We start from the raw sequence: 18,293 nt of genomic DNA, 5'->3' as shown, positions 1-18,293 counted from the left end.
TTCTTTGAGACAACTGTTAATAAAGTTTCTGTTTCCACTTTAATAATGATTTCTCCCGAACTCGCGTGTTATCCTGGAGTTGCACTGAAAAGTTGGAATTTGATGTTGTTAAAAAGTGCTCTGGCCAGCGCTCTTGAAAGTTGAAGATATGACAGAAGTAGAAAAACGTGTTCATTTCCGCGTTGTGCGTTTTATGACTGAATCAGGTAATCACGGCTGAATCGGACGAGATTTCATACGCACATAGATGTCGGTCTATTTCGGGTGGCTGTCTGAAACATGAACTTGTAACCACGCATCTAACATTCACCAAAGAAAATTATGTTTTATGTTTGTATCAGTAAAACTGGCTTCACATGGACGAAGTGGCAGAGTTCCTTTGACGTAGATAAATAAACGATACACACATCCTCCAGGAAACATCTCGTTCAACCTTATTACATGTAACAAGGTTGAACTGGAACATTTGCCGGTTTGGAAAAATCTACTGTCCTTTCAAAACTCATGAAATTACTAGACAAAATAAAATCATTCAAGAGAAGTCTCTAAACACACCAGTTTCAAACACTCTACTCTCATTAGTGAGAGCTTCATTTTGTGCAATGCTGTGTGCATACTGTGTAGTGAGTGAGTTTAGTTTTACAATGCTTTTAGCAATATTTCAGCAATATCGCGGCGAGGGAGACCAGAAAAGGGCTTCACACATTGTACCCATGTGGGGAATTGAACCCGGATCTTCGGTGTGATGGGCGAATGCTTTAACCACTAGGCCACCTCACCGACCTGAATGCTGTGTAGAATTTGGCACTATGCAATTGTGTTGGGGGTGTTAACTCTTGCAACTCTGTAACACACTACATTTGTAACTGATGACATCACTGCATTGTTGGAGGTGATAAAAAAATGTAGCATGCACACCATTTGTTTTTAGGTGGTTGGGGTAGTTTTGAAAATGAGGTAGGTTAAAAGTTGTTTTCATACTATTAATTAAGTTTTGAATTATTATTTTTTAACTAATTCGAAAAATATCGTTAGGAAAGTGTAGTAATATGCTTTCTTACACACCCGAGGGTGAGAAACCCATGTGAGAAAACTGGTATCACACATATGTGTGAGATCGATTTCTGATCCCATGATTGGCTACTCCATGGTGATGACCTAGGGTCAGGTTATGACGGACTACTTTCCTGATTAAAATTCATTGAGTAGTTCCTCGTGCTTCAATCGAACAGGAACCTGTTATTCGTTCCAAAAGAAAAACCTTTACACCTACCTGTTATTTTCTAGATTGCAACATAAACAGGTATTTAAACAATGAAACAGAACTTGAAGAAATATAACACGAATCTATTTATTTTCTAATTCCTTTTATTAAAACTTTTGATTTCTAGTCATGAATTCAAAATCGCTTCGAACAATCAGTGAAACCTGTGTATTAAAACAATTATGTGAAAATCACCGTTAAAGATAAAGACCGGGATTCCCTTCGAATATTGAAAATGTAAATCGTTGGTACTTTTACTGGAGAGATGTGACAAGTCATGTATCGTCTTGCAAATTAAAATACCTGACACGATAACGTCAGTGATCGATTTGCCTCGCGTTTCTTTGATGAATTGATGAAGATAACATTTTTCATTGATAAACATGATGAAGACCCACTTCCAGCTCCGAGCTACTATGTGATTCGAATGTTGTTAAATTCACTCATGACAGTTAGAACCAAAACACACTCGTTGAAACAATGTACAACATGGAATGTTTGCAAGGGTTCATGAGTGCAAATGGCGGCACACGTCCTTTCTATTCAATCGAACATGTACAGAAACGGTTTATCTACACATAAGTCATTGCTTAGATATTCCTCCCGACGCATGATAATGCAAAGTTTATGTCTTGATAATATACAGGATGTAATCAACTCACATTTCACACTGACAACTCCGTAAATTCCGTTACATTCCAAGTGGCAGTTTCTGGCTCAGGAAAACGAGAAGGCTGTGGCGAAGAAGAGTAGTCCCCCATTGATAGTGAACGTAACCTCAGCAATGTCATATGCAAGCACAGGGGTTACACCTAATGACACACACTCAATAGTTTTGGCTCCGATTGGATGGGAGAACATTGAAGAGAAACTGGTACACAATTACAGATCCCCAATGACAATGTGCAGAGATATCCAAAACAATCTTCCGATGACGACAACCACCAAACGATGACGATGACGTCACACGCTGAAATATTTTTTGCTTGCAAGAATTAAAATTGCCCACATTTACCTGGTAACATCATTGTTTTAGAGTGTTTAATTAATTTTCTGTGATCTTATCTACTTTGCATTATCACTATTACCTTGATGACGCGAAGATATGGCAGAAACTATTTTTGTGGAGGGTCACCTTGGGGATGAGTAGTGATTAGGAAGCCAAGTGACGTCACTCATTCATAAACGTTGTGTTTTGTATTATTGCGCAGCTATGATGAGAAAATATGAAATTTGTATCTATTCGACCATGAAATGGTGCGATTTTATGGTGTGTAAGAAACAGATTACTGTACTCGTGTCTGTCAGATATCATTTATGTTACAACTCGTTGTTTCAAAACGTATTTAACGCGCTTTCGCTCGTTAAATACGTTTTGAAACAACTCGTAAGATAAATGATATCTGACAGACACTCGTTTAGTAATCTCTATCAGACCTAAGTATTGGGACCTACCCATGGTCTCTGACCTAATTATCAGCACTTACCTATGATCTCAGACCTAAGTTATAGGCCCTTCCCATGGTCTCAGACCTAAATATTAGGACCTACCTATGGTCTCAGACCCTCAATATTAGGACCTACCCATGGTCTCTGACCTAAGTATTAGGACCTACCCATGGTCTCAGACCTAAATATTAGGACCTACCCATGGTCTCAGACCTAAATATTAGGACCTACCCATGGTCTCAGACCTAAGTATTAGGACCTACCTATGGTCTCAGACCCTCAATATTAGGCCCTTCCCATGGTATCAGACCTAAATATTAGGACCTACCTATGGTTTCAGACCCTCAATATTAGAACCTACCGATGGTCTCCGACCTAAGTATTAGGACCTACCCATGGTCTCAGACCTAAGTATTAGGACCTACCCATGGTCTCCGACCTAAATATTAGGACCTACCCATGGTCTCAGACCCAAATATTAGGACCTCCATACCCATGGTCTCCGACCTAAGTATTAGGACCTACCCATGGTCTCAGACCTAAGTATTAGGACCTACCCATGGTCTCAGACCTAAGTATTAGGACCTACCCATGGTCTCCGACCTAAGTATTAGGACCTACCCATGGTCTCAGACCTAAGTATTAGGACCTACCCATGGTCTCAGACCTAAATATTAGGACCTACCTATGGTCTCCGACCTAAGTATTAGGACCTACCCATGGTCTCAGAACCTCAATATTAAGACCTACCCATGGTCTCCGACCTAAGTATTAGGACCTACCCATGGTCTCCGACCTAAGTATTAGGACCTACCCATGGTCTCAGACCTAAGTATTAGGACCTACCCATGGTCTCCGACCTAAGTATTAGGACCTACCCATGGTCTCAGACCTAAATATTAGGACCTACCTATGGTCTCCGACCTAAGTATTAGGACCTACCCATGGTCTCGGACCCAAATATTAAGACCTACCCATGGTCTCAGACCCTCAATATTAGGACCTACCCATAGTCTCCGACCTAAGCATTAGGACCTACCCATGGTCTCAGACCCAAGTATTAGGACCTGAGCAAGGATGGTGTCAGAACTAAGTATTAGGACCTATTCATAGTCTGTATTCATTCTGTTGGGAGAGCTGACTCTTATTTTAGTGAGGTTTTCAGTGAGGGGCCCAGAAGTCCATCAGGTCCAAAGGTACATAAATCTGGGACTCCCAAAACCTTTCAATATTAGGGTTAAGACAATGACGTTCATTCTTAAGCAGTAATTGCATGTTTGTGTTAACACTGTAAATATAATGTCAGTAATGTCCAGATCATTTTTTTGGTAATATGTATGTTACACTTCCGATTTATATGCAAAATGTGGTTTTCAAAGCTAATACAACTTGCCTCATTTTCATACTTAAAAAGTGCTTGATTAATGCTTATGTGTATACATTGTCTTTGAGTGGCCTTTGTAGATACATTTAAGTTAGCAGATAATATCAAGGTTGCGTCATCAGATGAGTTGTGTCATGGTGACCTTAAATTGTGGATGATTATTCATGCAACTTTAACCTGGACATGGCATCCAACAATACGTCAGAAGATCCACAGTTCACGTTAGATCGTTTAACCCGAAACTGAAGGGCTGTTATATATCACTAACTAAACTATGAGGGAAACACCAGTGATAGTTGAATGCAGTATGTTTGGTTTGAGAGTGTTCTGTTTGTCATGACAGGGGTGAAGCTTCACATCAAGAGTGTTCCCATGGCAACTGCGTGTGTGTTGTACCACAAGTTCTTCAAGGAGAACTCACTGAATGACTATGATCCCTATGTAAGTACCAAGACTGTAGGATGGAGAGTTGTCTCCCTTAGTAATGTCTTTTAGTCATGAAACAGCTTTTGAAACCTTAATCTTATAAGTATCTGGTTTCTACCTGATCTAGTGTCCCACCTTAAACATGTTAAAGTTACCTATTGACCTAATGCCCCACCTTGAAGTTACCTATTGATCCTAATGCCCCACCTTGAAGTTACCTATTGACCTAATGCCCCACCTTGAAGTTACCTATTGACCTAATGCCCCACCTTGAAGTTACCTATTGACCTAATGCCCCACCTTGAAGTTACCTATTGACCTAATGCCCCACCTTGAAGTTACCTATTGACCTAATGCCCCACCTTGAAGTTACCTATTGACCTAATGCCCCACCTTGAAGTTACCTATTGACCTAATGCCCCACCTTGAAGTTACCTATTGACCTAATGCCCCACCTTGAACTTAAACATTGATCTTATGTCCCATGTTAAAGGTACAGATCAATATATGTGATGTATCTAGTAGATAATGTTGATCCACAGAGCTGGAATGATCAATATGCAAGATTGTATGTAGTAGGTATAGTGCACTTGTTGCTTATTTTGTTTTTTAAGCCTAGCAAGAACTACCTGACAACGTAAATGAAATCCTTGAATTTTGAAACTGTTAATGATATTCATTTCTTCTTCACCATAACACTTATCCGTGAAGGTCCGGGTTAGAATGTACCTTCAGTAGCCCATGCTTGTCGTAAGAGGCGGACGAACAGGTTCTGGTGGTCAGGCTTTCTGGCTTGGTTGACACATGTCATCGGTCATCGGTTCCCAATTGCACAGATAGATGCTCATGCTGTTGATCACTGGATTGTCTGGTCTAGATTCGATTATTTACAGACCGCCGTCATATAGCTGGAATATTGCTGAGTCCGGCGAAAACTAAACTCACTCACTCACCATAATACTACTTATGTCTTCTACACTGTGTGTTCATACTTTACTTTAACTTGTGCTGTTTGTAGCTAATTGGCACCACCTGTATTTACCTGGCTGGCAAAGTGGAAGAAGAACACTTGAAACTGAGGGATGTCATCAACTCATGTTACAGGTAGGCACGTGTAGTCATCAACCCATGTTACAGGTGGGCAGGTGTAGTCATGAACCCATGTTACATGTGGGCAGGTGTAGTCATCAACCCATGTTACAGGGGGCAGGTGTAGTCATCAACCCATGTTACAGGGGGCAGGTGTAGTCATCAACCCATGTTACATGTGGGCAGGTGTAGTCATCAACCCATGTTACAGGGGGCAAGTGTAGTCATCAACCCATGTTACAGGGGGCAGGTGTAGTCATCAACCCATGTTACAGGGGCAGGTGTAGTCATCAACCCATGTTACAGGAGGCAGGTGTAGTCATCAACCCATGTTACAGGGGGCAGGTGTAGTCATCAACTCATGTTACAGGGGGCAGGTGTTGTCATCAACCTGTGTTGCAGGGGGGTGGGGTTACAGGGCAGGTATAGTCATCAACTCATGTTACAGGTCGGCAGGTGTTGTCATCAACCCATGTTACAGGGGGCAGGTGTAGTGATGAACCCATGTTACAGGTGGCAGGTGTAGTCATCAACCCTTGTTACAGGGGCAGGTGTCATCAACTCATGTTACAGGTGGGCAGATGCAGTGATGAACTCATGTTACAGGTGGCAGGTGTTGTCATCAACCCATGTTACAGGGGGATGTGTTGTCATGGAGCCATCTTTCAGGGGCAGGTGTTGTCATCAACACATGTTACAGGTGGGCAGGTGTACTCATCAACCCGTGTTTTACAGGGGGATGTGTTGTCATTGAGCCATGTTACAGGAGCAGGTGTTGTCATCAACCCATGTTACAGGTGGCAGGTGTATCCATGAACCCATGTTACAGGTGGCAGGTGTTGTCATCAACCCATGTTACAGGGGCAGGTGTATTCATGAACCCATGTTACAGGGGGCAGGTGTTGTCATCAACCCATGTTACAGGTGGCAGGTGTATCCATGAACCCATGTTACAGGTGGCAGGTGTTGTCATCAACCCATGTTACAGGGGGCAGGTGTAGTCATGAACCCATGTTACAGGTGGGCAGGTGTATTCATGAACCCATGTTACAGGGGGCAGGTGTTGTCATCAACCCATGTTACAGGGGCAGGTGTATTCATGAACCCATGTTACAGGTGGCAGGTGTTGTCATCAACCCATGTTACAGGGGCAGGTGTATCCATGAACCCATGTTACAGGGGGCAGGTGTCAACCCATTCATGAACCCATGTTACAGGTGGCAGGTGTTGTCATGAACCTATGTTACAGGGAGCAGGTGTTGTCTTGAACCCATGTTACAGGTGGCAGGTGTTGTCATGAACCTATGTTACAGGGGCAGGTGTTGTCTTGAACCCATGTTACAGGTGGCAGGTGTTGTCTTGAACCCATATTACAGGGAGCAGGTGTTGTCATCAACCCACCCCAGAGAATGTTGTGTACGATATATGAACAGGACTTTGTATTGAATCTATGTACACATCTGTTTAATACTATAGATGTGGAATCATTGATCAATGATGGAAATTGATCAAATGAAATATCAGTATTCACTGGTTCACTGTACATTGCAATTTGGTTCTATGCTTACTTGATCAAATGTCATTGAGAGCCGATAAAGGATGATAACAATTGCTCAGTTTGAAGGGTGATACACATACTGTACTTGTTTCCCATGGTCTGTGGGGGTCATTGTCAGCAGTGATATTCATGGTCTATAAATCCTGCAGTGAAATAATGAATAGTGATCAGTGTTTCCGTTCTCCGGTATATACCTGCAAATCGCCGGTAAAATTCGTTGGGGACCGGTAAATTGAAAGCCAGCCGGACACTGTGTCCGCTACATAATCAAGTTTTAAAAAGAAAAAATCATGGGTAAGCTGAAATGACAGTCTTGGCTGTGCTTTCATGGTCACAAAAATTGTTATGTTTTGGAAATATGCAGACTGAAAATAACTTTAAAATGAGTACTTGCAGTATGGTGATAGGATATAACTGGCAAAGTTCATTCATGACTGGTATAAGTTTAGGTCGCCAGACACGGTGTCCGATAAATAATGAAGTCAGCGGAAACACTGGTGATTTTCAGGACTCTTTAAGTGGTGGTTGCGATGTTCCATTGTGTGAGTTGTCTCCCTTTGACCTACTAGCTGAAACAACTATATTTCATACAAGTGTCAGAAGTGCATGGTCATGTACATGCACACACAGTCTTACAAGTACATGCACATACACATACACACACATACACATGCACTCTCTCACATACAGAGTTTCAGATAGGTCCCGTTCAATCACAACCCATCTAATGACTTCCACTACCAGGAACAGAACCAAAGACATACAATCCAAGTCAGCCACCCATTCACCCGCTCTACCACCCACTCTATCACCCATACACCCACTCTACCACCCATACACCCACTCTACCACCCACTCTATCACCCATACACCCACTCTACCACCCATACACCCACTCTACCACCCACTCTGATCCGATCAACGAACCGCTCTACCACACATCTACCCACTCTACCACCCACTCTCATCCGACCAGCAAACCACTCTACCACACATCCACCCTCTTATCAGTCACTCACTCTGCTTCTAGGACCCTACACAAAAGCAAGCCACCGCTGGAGTTGGGGGACACCTTTTGGGCACTGCGGGAGTCGGTCGCCAATTGTGAACTTTTCGTGCTTAGGACACTCAAGTTCAGGGTTGTCTTCTCTCACCCTCACAAGGTAGATATATACTTTTCGTTATTCCCTGGAAATGTCACCTGTGTGGATTCCCAGAAAGAAGGTTTGCTTATCTCGTTGTGGATGTTCCATGAATAAAGGCCTGCCCCGGGACAAATTCCTGGTCAGGGTAGTTCCACAGTACCCCATGGTTGTCTCCCTGTAGGGGGTGATACGGTTTACCACGGTATTATGTGTACGACCACAGTATTTTGTCTTCGGTTCGGTATACCATAATGCAATCCAAAAGTTTTCGGTTTTCATGCTGTTATTTTATTAACCTTTTTAAAACCTTTTCTAAAATGTCAAGAAATCAATACATTTTGTCAAAATGTATTCATTTCTTTGCTTGACGGCCGCTATTTTTCAGGAAGTAAGTTCTTCTATACCAAACTAAAATTGACCAAACCGAAGGTCTTGTCCTGCAATACATACTGTACTGGTGGGTGGTAAGAGCATACCGTTTCACCCCTACTCACTGTAGAGATTCCTGGTCAGGATAGATCCCCACTACCCCATGCTTGTCTCCCTGTAGGTCCCCACTACCCCATGCTTGTCTCCCTGTAGAGATTCCTGGTCAGGATAGGTCCCCACTACCCCATGCTTGTCTCCCTGTAGGTCCCCACTACCCCATGCTTGTCTCCCTGTAGGTCCCCACTACCCCATGCTTGTCTCCCTGTAGGTCCCCACTACCCCATGCTTGTCTCCCTGTAGGTCCCCAGTGTCCCATGCTTGTCTCCCTGTAGGTCCCCACTACCCCATGCTTGTCTCCCTGTAGGTCCCCACTACCCCATGCTTGTCTCCCTCTAGGTCCCCACTATGCTTGTCTCCCTGTAGGTCCCCACTACCCCATGCTTGTCTCCCTGTAAAGATTCCTGGTCAGGATAGGTCCCCACTACCCCATGCTTGTCTCCCTGTAGGTCCCCACTACCCCATGCTTGTCTCCCTGTAGGTTCCCAGGATCTACCCCCATGCTTGTCTCCCTGTAGGTCCCCACTACCCCCCATGCTTGTCTCCCTTGTAGGTCCCCACTACCCCATGCTTGTCTCCCTGTAGGTCCCCACCCCCCATGCTTGTCTCCCTGTAGATTCCCCACTATAGGTGCTTGTCTCCCCTGTAGAGATTCCTGGTCAGGATAGATCCCCACTACCCCATGCTTGTCTCCCCTGTAGGTCCCCACTACCCTACCCCATGCTTGTCTCCCTGTAGGTCTCCCTGTAGGTCCCCACTATGCTTGTCTCCCTGTAGAGATTCCCCATGCTTGTCTCCTGTAGGTCTCCCCTGTAGGTCCCCACTACCCCATGCTTGTCTCCCCTTGTAGAGATTCCTGGTCAGGGATCCCCACTACCCCATGCTTGTCTCCCCTGTAGGTCCCCAGGTCCCCATGCTTGTCTCCCTGTGGTCCCCACTACCCATGCTTGTCTCCCCTGTAGTCCCACTACCCCATGCTTGTCTCCCTGTAGAGATTCCTGGTCAGGATAGGTCCCCACTACCCCATGCTTGTCTCCTTGTAGGTCCCCCTGGTCATGATAGATCCCCCCCCATGCTTGTCTCCCCTGTAGGTCCCCACTCCCCATGCTTGTCTCCCCTGTAGATTCCTGGTCAGTCCCCATGCTTGTCTCCCTGTAGGTCCCATGCTTGTCTGCCTGTAGGTCACCACTACCCTGTAGGTCCCCAGTGTCCCATGCTTGTCTCCCCTGTAGGTCCCCTACCCCATGCTTGTCTCCCCTGTGGTCCCCACTTCCCCATGCTTGTCTCCCCTGTAGGTCCCCACTACCCCATGCTTGTCTCCCCTGTAAAGTCCCCAGTCAGGATAGGGGTCCCCATGCTTGTCTCCTGTAGGTCCCCACTACCCCATGCTTGTCTCCCCCCCACTACCCCATGCTTGTCTCCCTGTAGGTCCCCACTACCCCATGCTTGTCTCCCATGTAGGGTCCCAGTGTCCCATGCCGGCTCCCCTGTAGGTCCCTTCCTGCTTGTCTCCTGTAGGTCCCCACTACCCCATGCTTGTCTCCCAGGTAGGTCCCCACTACCCCATGCTTGTCTCCCTGAGATCCCTGGTCCATGCTTGTCTCCCTGTGAGATTCCTGGTCCCATGCTTGTCTCCTGTAGGTCCCCACTACCCCATGCTTGTCTCCCCTGTAGAGATTCCTGGTCAGGATAGATCCCCACTACCCCATGCTTGTCTCCCCTGTAGGTTCCTGGTCTCCTGGATAGATCCCTACTCCCATGCTTGTCTCCCCTGTAGGTCCCCACTACCCCATGCTTGTCTCCCCTGTAGGTCCCCACTTCCCCATGCTTGTCTCCCTGTAGGTCCCCACTACCCCATGCTTGTCTCCCTGTAGGTCCCCACTACCCCATGCTTGTCTCCTTGTAGAGATTCCTGGTCAGGATAGATCCCCACTACCCCATGCTTGTCTCCCTGTAGGTCCCCACTACCCCATGCTTGTCTCCCTGTAGGTCCCCACTACCCCATGCTTGTCTCCCCTGTAGAGATTCCTGGTCAGTAGCTTGTCCCCCCACTACCCCATGCTTGTCTCCCCCTGTAGGTCCCCACTACCCCATGCTTGTCTCCCTGTAGAGATTCCTGGTCAGGATAGATCTCCACTACCCCATGCTTGTCTCCCTGTAGAGATTCCCGGTCAGGATAGATCCCCACTACCAATTCTATGAATGAACAACATAATATTTGTTTTGTTTCAGCACATGCTGCACAACCTGAAGTATCTGCAAGACTGGTTTGATCCCTACAAGTGGGAGGCATTGCCAATTGCTAAAACAGCCTGGTCACTGCTTCAGGATTGTTACCATGGCAACATGTGTTTGAACTACAAGCCCCAACACATGGCAGTGGCTGTTCTGTTTTTCGCCCTCCAGTGTCATGGTGCCGAGGTGCCGTACCACAAGTATGCTGACACACCATGGTGGCTGGTAGGTTCCAAGTCGGCATAAAACAACACTCGCTTACATGATCTTAAAGCAACATTCTCTCTCATCGGTCAGCTCCAGTAGACGATTCATGTAGCCATGTTGTTCCGCTGTATGTGTCTGACTGCTTCAACACGATATTATGTTTCAGGTGTTTGCTGAAGATATCACTCTGGACATCATCAAGACCATCATCACAGACATTATTGCTGTGTATGAACTGGAGAATACTGTCTGAACTACATCACAACAGACATTGCTGTGTATGAACTGGAGAATACTGTCTGAACTACATCACAACAGACATTGCTGTGTATGAACTGGAGAATACTGTCTGAACTACATCACAACAGACATTGCTGTGTATGAACTGGAGAATACTGTCTGAACTACACCACAACAGACATTGCTGTGTATGAACTGGAGAATACTGTCTGAACTACACCACAACAGACATTGCTGTGTATGAACTGGAGAATACTGTCTGAACTACATCACAACAGACATTGCTGTGTATGAACTGGAGAATACTGTCTGAACTACATCACAACAGACATTGCTGTGTATGAAGTGGAGAATACTGTCTGAACTACACCACAACAGACATTGCTGTGTATGAACTGGAGAATACTGTCTGAACTACACCACAACAGACATTGCTGTGTATGAAGTGGAGAATACTGTCTGAACTACATCACAACAGACATTGCTGTGTATGAACTGGAGAATACTGTCTGAACTACACCACAACAGACATTGCTGTGTATGAACTGGAGAATACTGTCTGAACTACACCACAACACAGACATTGCTGTGTATGAACTGGAGAATACTGTCTGAACTACACCACAACACAGACATTGCTGTGTATGAACTGGAGAATACTGTCTGAACTACACCACAACAGACATTGCTGTGTATGAACTGGAGAATACTGTCTGAACTACACCACAACAGACATTGCTGTGTATGAACTGGAGAATACTGTCTGAACTACACCACAACAGACATTGCTGTGTATGAACTGGAGAATACTGTCTGAACTACATCACAACAGACATTGCTGTGTATGAACTGGAGAATACTGTCTGAACTACACCACAACAGACATTTGTGTATGAACTGGAGAATACTGTCTGAACTACACCATAACAGACATTGCTGTGTATGAACTGGAGAATACTGTCTGAACTACATCACAACAGACATTGCTGTGTATGAACTGGAGAATACTGTCTGAACTACACCACAACAGACATTGCTGTGTATGAACTGGAGAATACTGTCTGAACTACACCACAACAGACATTGCTGTGTATGAACTGGAGAATACTGTCTGAACTACATCACAACACAGACATTGCTGTGTATGAACTGGAGAATACTGTCTGAACTACACCACAACAGACATTGCTGTGTATGAACTGGAGAATACTGTCTGAACTACATCACAACAGACATTGCTGTGTATGAACTGGAGAATACTGTCTGAACTACACCACAACAGACATTGCTGTGTATGAACTGGAGAATACTGTCTGAACTACATCACAACACAGACATTGCTGTGTATGAACTGGAGAATACTGTCTGAACTACACCACAACAGACATTGCTGTGTATGAACTGGAGAATACTGTCTGAACTACATCACAACACAGACATTGCTGTGTATGAACTGGAGAATACTGTCTGAACTACACCACAACAGACATTGCCGTGTATGAACTGGAGAATACTGTCTGAACTACACCACAACAGACATTGCTGTGTATGAACTGGAGAATACTGTCTGAACTACATCACAACACAGACATTGCTGTGTATGAACTGGAGAATACTGTCTGAACTACATCACAACAGACATTGCTGTGTATGAACTGGAGAATACTGTCTGAACTACATCACAACACAGACATTATTTTGCCCTGAACAAACTACAGACTTTTGATGTGTGGAGGACCCCCCATTGTTAGGTCAGCTAACGTCAAGTGAGGTCGTCTATCCCTTCTTCTCTCAAACAACTAGGAATGTGGAGCTGGGACTTGGTATGACAGATCTCAGCTGTGAAAGGTGTGGAGCTTGGACTTGGTATGACAGATCTCAGCTGTGAAAGGTGTGGAGCTTGGACTTGGTATGACAGATCCCAGCTGTGAAAGCTGTGGAGCTGGGACTTGGTATGACAGATCTCAGCTGTGAAAGGTGTGGAGCTGGGACTTGGTATGACAGATCTCAGCTGTGAAAGGTGTGGAGCTGGGACTTGGTATGACAGATCTCAGCTGTGAAAGGTGTGGAGCTGGGACTTGTTATGACAAATCTCAGCTGTGAAAGGTGTGGAGCTGGGACTTGGTATGACAGATCTCAGCTGTGAAAGGTGTGGAGCTGGGACTTGGTATGACAGATCTCAGCTGTGAAAGGTGTGGAGCTGGGACTTGTTATGACAGATCTCAGCTGTGAAAGGTGTGGAGCTGGGACTTGGTATGACAGATCTCAGCTGTGAAAGGTGTGGAGCTGGGACTTGTTATGACAAATCTCAGCTGTGAGAAAGGTGTGGAGCTGGGACTTGGTATGACAGATCTCAGCTGTGAAAGGTGTGGAGCTTGGACTTGGTATGACAGATCTCAGCTGTGAAAGGTGTGGAGCTGGGACTTGGTATGACAGATCTCAGCTGTGAAAGGTGTGGAGCTGGGACTTGGTATGACAGATCTCAGCTGTGAAAGGTGTGGAGCTGGGACTTGTTATGACAGATCTCAGCTGTGAAAGGTGTGGAGCTTGGACTTGGTATGACAGATCTCAGCTGTGAAAGGTGTGGAGCTTGGACTTGGTATGACAGATCTCAGCTGTGAAAGGTGTGGAGCTGGGACTTGGTATGACAGATCTCAGCTGTGAAAGGTGTGGAGCTAGGACTTGGTATGACAGATCTCAGCTGTGAAAGGTGTGGAGCTGGGACTTGGTATGACAGATCTCAGCTGTGAAAGGTGTGGAGCTGGGACTTGGTATGACAGATCCCAGCTGTGAAAGGTGTGGAGCTGGGACTTGGTATGACAGATCTCAGCTGTGAAAGGTGTGGAGCTTGGACTTGTTATGACAGATCTCAGCTGTGAAAGGTGTGGAGCTTGGACTTGTTATGACAGATCTCAGCTGTGAAAGGTGTGAAGCTGGGACTTGGTATGACAGATCTCAGCTGTGAAAGCTGTGGAGCTGGGACTTGTTATGGCAGATCTCAGCTGTGAAAGGTGTGGAGCTGGGACTTGGTATGACAGATCTCAGCTGTGAAAGGTGTGGAGCTGGGACTTGGTATGACAGATCTCAGCTGTGAAAGGTGTGGAGCTGGGACTTGTTATGACAGATCTCAGCTGTGAAAGGCTGTCTGAACAGGCTGAAATGGCTCACACAATTCCGATCCATGTTTATGCCTGGCTTTTTTGGAAATTACTCAACCATTTCCTCAGTTATTGTTATGACAAGTGCATGTACCAAGTATGTATGTGTTGGAATTGCATATGATTTTGTGTGTGTATATTTTGATATTTGGTTTGACCCAGTTGAGAGATTTTGTTCTCAGCTATGATTTCACAGAATTCCAGTCAGATACAATGACTATAAACTGGGTATCCATACCTTGAGTCCAACCCTAGAGCACCAAGGTCTCACCAACATAGAAATGATATCATATACATGGAGAAAAATGGCCCGGAGTTGTTTTTCAGATATGCTAGCCATGGAAACTAAATTTGACTTCCAAAAGAAATGGTTCAAGCAATATGTGGAGACTTTCTGTAGGATGGTTGAGGGAACGTTTCACCTTGCAACTCCTTGTCATAAAAAATATTGTGTAAGCAGTGTGTTTGACCAATGTGACTGTTCTGTCAGTAAGCACAGTCAAACCCAATACAGGCACTGCCACTGTCAAGGCAGGGGTCTGAACCAGTTGGAGGAGAGTCACTTCCTTATGAAACACAGATGAAGTTATCTCCCTTTGAACACAGCAGCAGGAGTAATGGGACCCAGCACACAAGGTACATGGTGTGTGAGACTGGCCCAGTCAGGACACAACACTCATTCAGGCCCCCAAGTAAGGGAGGTTGTGAACACCCAAGCAGGTTTCCTCATGGGAGCATCAATACCATGAAAGAGCACCACAATGCTTTGCAGATCATAGTGACATCATCTCGAGGTGCAAACTTACATCGACTTGAGTTGATAAATTTGTTGTCAAAAGACGCTGTGGTGAGACTGTGTTGTGTTAGAACAGCCGCTCCATTGTGTGAGTGCACTATTGAGGAGAACAATGCAGTCAGCCCATGACATTTGTATATTTCTTGTACAAATCATTAAATATTTTCTCATGAATGGGTCAGTTATTATTTAAAATTGTCCCCAGCTATTGGTTCCTTATCAAACATCTTGATACCATGGTTAAAAGTTTCCATCGATCTCAAGCTTGTCTGATTGTAGGGATCTGGGTTAGAACACGTTAACATCTTTGTGTTGCTTGTCTCATTGTAGGGATCTGGGTTAGAACATGTTAACAGCTCTGTGTTGCTTGTCACATTGTAGGGATCTGGGTTAGAACATGTTAACAGCTCTGTGTTGCTTGTCTCATTGTAGGGATCTGGGTTACAACATGTTAACAGCTCTGTGTTGCTTGTCTCATTGTAGGTATCTGGGTTAGAACATGTTAACAGCTCTGTGTTGCTTGTCTCATTGTAGGGATCTGGGTTAGAACATGTTAACAGCTCTGTGTTGCTTGTCTCATTGTAGATATCTGGGTTAGAACATGTTAATGGCTCTGTGTTGCTTGTCACATTGTAGGGATCTGGGTTAGAACACGTTAACAGCTCTGTGTTGCTTGTCACATTGTAGGGATCTGGGTTAGAACATGTTAACAGCTCTGTGTTGCTTGTCTCATTGTAGGGATCTGGGTTAGAACATGTTAACAGCTCTGTGTTGCTTGTCTCATTGTAGGGATCTGGGTTAGAACATGTTAACAGCTCTGTGTTGCTTGTCACATTGTAGGGATCTGGGTTAGAACATGTTAACATCTCTGTGTTGCTTGTCACATTGTAGGGATCTGGGTTAGAACATGTTAACATCTCTGTGTTGCTTGTCACATTGTAGGGATCTGGGTTAGAACACGTTAACAGCTCTGTGTTGCTTGTCACATTGTAGGGATCTGGGTTAGAACATGTTAACAGCTCTGTGTTGCTTGTCTCATTGTAGGGATCTAGGTTTACAACATGTTAACAGCTCTGTGTTGCTTGTCACATTGTAGGGATCTGGGTTAGAACATGTTAACAGCTCTGTGTTGCTTGTCTCATTGTAGGGATCTGGGTTAGAACATGTTAATGGCTCTGTGTTGCTTGTCACATTGTAGGGATCAGGGTTAGAACATGTTAACAGCTCTGTGTTGCTTGTCTCATTGTAGGGATCTGGGTTACAACATGTTAACAGCTCTGTGTTGCTTGTCTCATTGTAGGAAGCTGGGTTAGAACATGTTAACAGCTCTGTGTTGCTTGTCTCATTGTAGGGATCTGGGTTAGAACATGTTAACAGCTCTGTGTTGCTTGTCTCATTGTAGGGATCTGGGTTAGAACATGTTAACAGCTCTGTGTTGCTTGTCTCATTGTAGGGATCTGGGTTAGAACATGTTAACAGCTCTGTGTTGCTTGTCTCATTGTGGGGATCTGGGTTAGAACATGTTAACAGCTCTGTGTTGCTTGTCACATTGTAGGTATCTGGGTTAGAACATGTTAACAGCTCTGTGTTGCTTGTCTCATTGTAGGGATCTGGGTTAGAACATGTTAATGGCTCTGTGTTGCTTGTCACATTGTAGGGATCTGGGTTAGAACATGTTAACAGCTCTGTGTTGCTTGTCTCATTGTAGGGATCTGGGTTACAACATGTTAACAGCTCTGTGTTGCTTGTCTCATTGTAGGAAGCTGGGTTAGAACATGTTAACAGCTCTGTGTTGCTTGTCTCATTGTAGGGATCTGGGTGAGAACATGTTAACAGCTCTGTGTTGCTTGTCTCATTGTAGATATCTGGAGCTTAGAACATGTTAATGGCTCTGTGTTGCTTGTCACATTGTAGGGATCTGGGTTAGAACACGTTAACAGCTCTGTGTTGCTTGTCACATTGTAGGGATCTGGGTTAGAACATGTTAACAGCTCTGTGTTGCTTGTCTCATTGTAGGGATCTGGGTTAGAACATGTTAACAGCTCTGTGTTGCTTGTCACATTGTAGGGATCTGGGTTAGAACATGTTAACAGCTCTGTGTTGCTTGTCACATTGTAGGGATCTGGGTTAGAACATGTTAACATCTCTGTGTTGCTTGTCACATTGTAGGGATCTGGGTTAGAACATGTTAACATCTCTGTGTTGCTTGTCTCATTGTAGGGATCTGGGTTAGAACATGTTAACAGCTCTGTGTTGCTTGTCACGTTGTAGGTATCTGGATTAGAACACGTTAACAGCTGTGTGTTGCTTGTCACATTGTAGGGATCTGGGTTAGAACACGTTAACATCTCTGTGTTGCTTGTCACATTGTAGGGATCTGGGTTAGAACATGTTAACAGCTCTGTGTTGCTTGTCACATTGTAGGGATCTGGGTTAGAACATGTTAACAGCTCTGTGTTGCTTGTCACATTGTAGGGATCTGGGTTAGAACACGTTAACAGCTCTGTGTTGCTTGTCACATTGTAGGTATCTGGGTTAGAACACGTTAACAGCTCTGTGTTGCTTGTCACATTGTAGGGATCTGGGTTAGAACACGTTAACAGCTCTGTGTTGCTTGTCACATTGTAGGGATCTGGGTTAGAACATGTTAACAGCTCTGTGTTGCTTGTCACATTGTAGGGATCTGGGATAGAACACGTTAACATCTCTGTGTTGCTTGTCACATTGTAGGGATCTGGGTTAGAACACGTTAACATCTCTGTGTTGCTTGTCTCATTGTAGGGATCTGGGTTAGAACATGTTAACAGCTCTGTGTTGCTTGTCACATTGTAGGGATCTGGGATAGAACATGTTAAC

General features: G+C 44.7%; 1 protein-coding gene and 1 long non-coding RNA gene across 3 annotated transcripts; both read left to right on the top strand.

The window, feature by feature from the left end:
* Positions 1–84: 84 nt before the first annotated feature.
* On the top strand, positions 85–13,059 carry LOC124264793 (cyclin-Q-like). 2 transcript variants are annotated; one of them, XM_046699585.1, is made up of 7 exons: positions 92–206; positions 4,441–4,538; positions 5,542–5,627; positions 8,201–8,333; positions 11,034–11,261; positions 11,410–11,463; positions 12,066–13,059. In XM_046699585.1, exons 1-7 carry the CDS (start codon positions 149–151, stop codon positions 12,096–12,098), a joined length of 690 nt encoding a protein of 229 aa, XP_046555541.1. In that variant the 5' UTR covers positions 92–148; the 3' UTR covers positions 12,099–13,059. The 2 variants fall into 2 exon arrangements, with proteins under 2 accessions (XP_046555540.1, XP_046555541.1); XM_046699584.1 differs by having other exon boundaries at positions 85–206; positions 11,410–13,059.
* Positions 13,060–13,809: 750 nt separating this feature from the next.
* On the top strand, positions 13,810–15,611 carry LOC124264791. The gene is made up of 2 exons (XR_006895246.1): positions 13,810–14,580; positions 14,624–15,611. It is a non-coding gene; the product is annotated as an uncharacterized LOC124264791 (long non-coding RNA).
* The last annotated feature ends 2,682 nt before the right edge of the window (positions 15,612–18,293 follow it).

Source organism: Haliotis rubra, unplaced genomic scaffold (assembly GCF_003918875.1).
Source record: "Haliotis rubra isolate DU_JTF1 unplaced genomic scaffold, ASM391887v1 Scf942, whole genome shotgun sequence".
Lineage (NCBI taxonomy): Eukaryota > Metazoa > Mollusca > Gastropoda > Lepetellida > Haliotidae > Haliotis > Haliotis rubra.
Note: the sequence above shows the minus strand (reverse complement) of the source record. Positions and strands in the feature narration are given on the sequence as shown.

Bases quoted from the DNA above. Each gene is read 5' to 3' on its own strand.
- LOC124264793 (XM_046699584.1), top strand. From the start codon at position 149: ATGACAGAAGTAGAAAAACGTGTTCATTTCCGCGTTGTGCGTTTTATG. The intron at 207-4,440 runs GTAATCACGGCT...TTGTCATGACAG, and splicing joins GCGTTTTATGACTGAATCAG to GGGTGAAGCTTCACATCAAG. The intron at 11,262-11,409 runs GTAGGTTCCAAG...ATTATGTTTCAG, and splicing joins CTGACACACCATGGTGGCTG to GTGTTTGCTGAAGATATCAC.